Here is a 1490-nt window from a genome sequence, read left to right as displayed (position 1 = left end):
AAAAAATGGAGGAAGGAAAGCGAATATGGTACGTGGAAGGTATTGGTAATGGATTTGTGAATCTGTGAGAGCTAATGAGAAAGAAATGGAAACAAATATGGAGAACGAGGGTATGGCATCTGTCAAAATCTACAATCTACTCTCAGTGGTGTTAGGTTAGCCAGTTTCTACATGCATTTACCAACAACGCACAATAGTTAATAGTTAATATTGCATTTCAAGACTAAAGTTAGTATCTCTGGGATATGTTAGTATTGAATACAGCAACCAGCGGGCTGGACATGACACTTACACTCTGTAAACCATGTTGGGGAACTTGAGGAAAGTTTTGCCGTCAAACTTGACCGGTTTCATCATCTGATTTTCGTCTGAACCTGTCAAAGAATGGAACAGAATGAACAGTCGGCTATTAGCTGTTATCACTGGGCTCACAAAATGGGATATTGACTAGACTCCAATTTTTTTTAGTGAACAAATCCTAAAAAAAAAAGAGACAAGGAAAAAATATAGAGATACAATCTTTCCCAATATGGATCTCAGTCTTTCCGATTACGTAGCGATATAAGCCACTAGAAAATGTGACAAAGACAGAACCCCGAAGAACGTACGCTTCTCGCAGAACTTCCCGGTGAACGAGGCTGGACACTTGCACAGGAACCGGCTGAGGAACGGCTGGCACACACCGCCGTTCTGGCAGGGGTTGTGCAGGCAGGGGGGTCCACGGTACCTAAAGTAAGGGAAAGGAGGGTGATGTAAGTAACCCTGCGCCAGGATTTAAACACTACTGTAATCATATAGCGAGTGGCTTTGTAATGTTCTAATATAACTAATGAGATGATACTAGGGATGGTTTTGTACTTAAGTTCTTTTATTAAGTTAGGAAGGTTTATTTGTAGTAAGATAAATGGCTGGGTATTTATAAGTACATTTGTAATAATACTTGAGCACAGTAAATAGCAATATCCCGATCTTATCATAACAGTATCTCATCATAACCGTAAATAACAGATCATCCTAATAACATTACCATAACGTATCTCATACCAATGCTTCAGTACTGCACATAACTCCAAAACGACGTAATAACACGCAGACCCCTCCCCGACACCCCTCGCCCTCGCTGACCCCTCTACCTCCCCTCACCTCCTGACGCCGCGACCTCCCCTCGCCCTCGCTGACCCCTCTACCTCCCCTCACCTCCTGACGCCGCGACCTCCCCTCGCCCTCTCGTCCAGGTTGTCCAGCACCTCCGAGTTGACCAGCAGTCTCTGGATGGCTCCGTTGAGGCCCATGGTGACGCCGGAGTCCGGGTGGGCCAGGGTGAAGTTCCTGTGCGGAGGGAGTGGGTCTTAGTTGAAGTCTTGGCGTGATAGACATGGAGGTCTGGTCATAAGCTGAATAAACGATGAGACTAAAAGAGCAAGTAAATGAGGAAGATAAGAAAAGCTAGTAAATAGTGAAACTTTAAGAGCTAATGAATGCTGAACCTA

General features: G+C 44.4%; 1 protein-coding gene across 1 annotated transcript in view; it reads right to left on the bottom strand.

Moving 5' to 3' along the window:
• The window catches only part of LOC119591720 (agrin-like), a 23384-nt gene that overhangs the window by 4176 nt on the left and 17718 nt on the right, over positions 1-1490 (bottom strand). The window contains exons 15-17 of the mRNA XM_037940468.1: positions 1198-1329; positions 609-727; positions 293-374 (exon numbers count right to left, since the gene is read on the bottom strand). Of these exons, the coding sequence (XP_037796396.1) occupies positions 293-374; positions 609-727; positions 1198-1329 (333 nt within the window). The remainder of the gene's footprint in view (positions 1-292; positions 375-608; positions 728-1197; positions 1330-1490) is intronic.

The sequence above is a fragment of the Penaeus monodon genome, chromosome 29 (genome assembly GCF_015228065.2).
Source record: "Penaeus monodon isolate SGIC_2016 chromosome 29, NSTDA_Pmon_1, whole genome shotgun sequence".
Taxonomy (NCBI): Eukaryota; Metazoa; Arthropoda; class Malacostraca; order Decapoda; family Penaeidae; genus Penaeus; species Penaeus monodon.
Note: the sequence above shows the minus strand (reverse complement) of the source record. Positions and strands in the feature narration are given on the sequence as shown.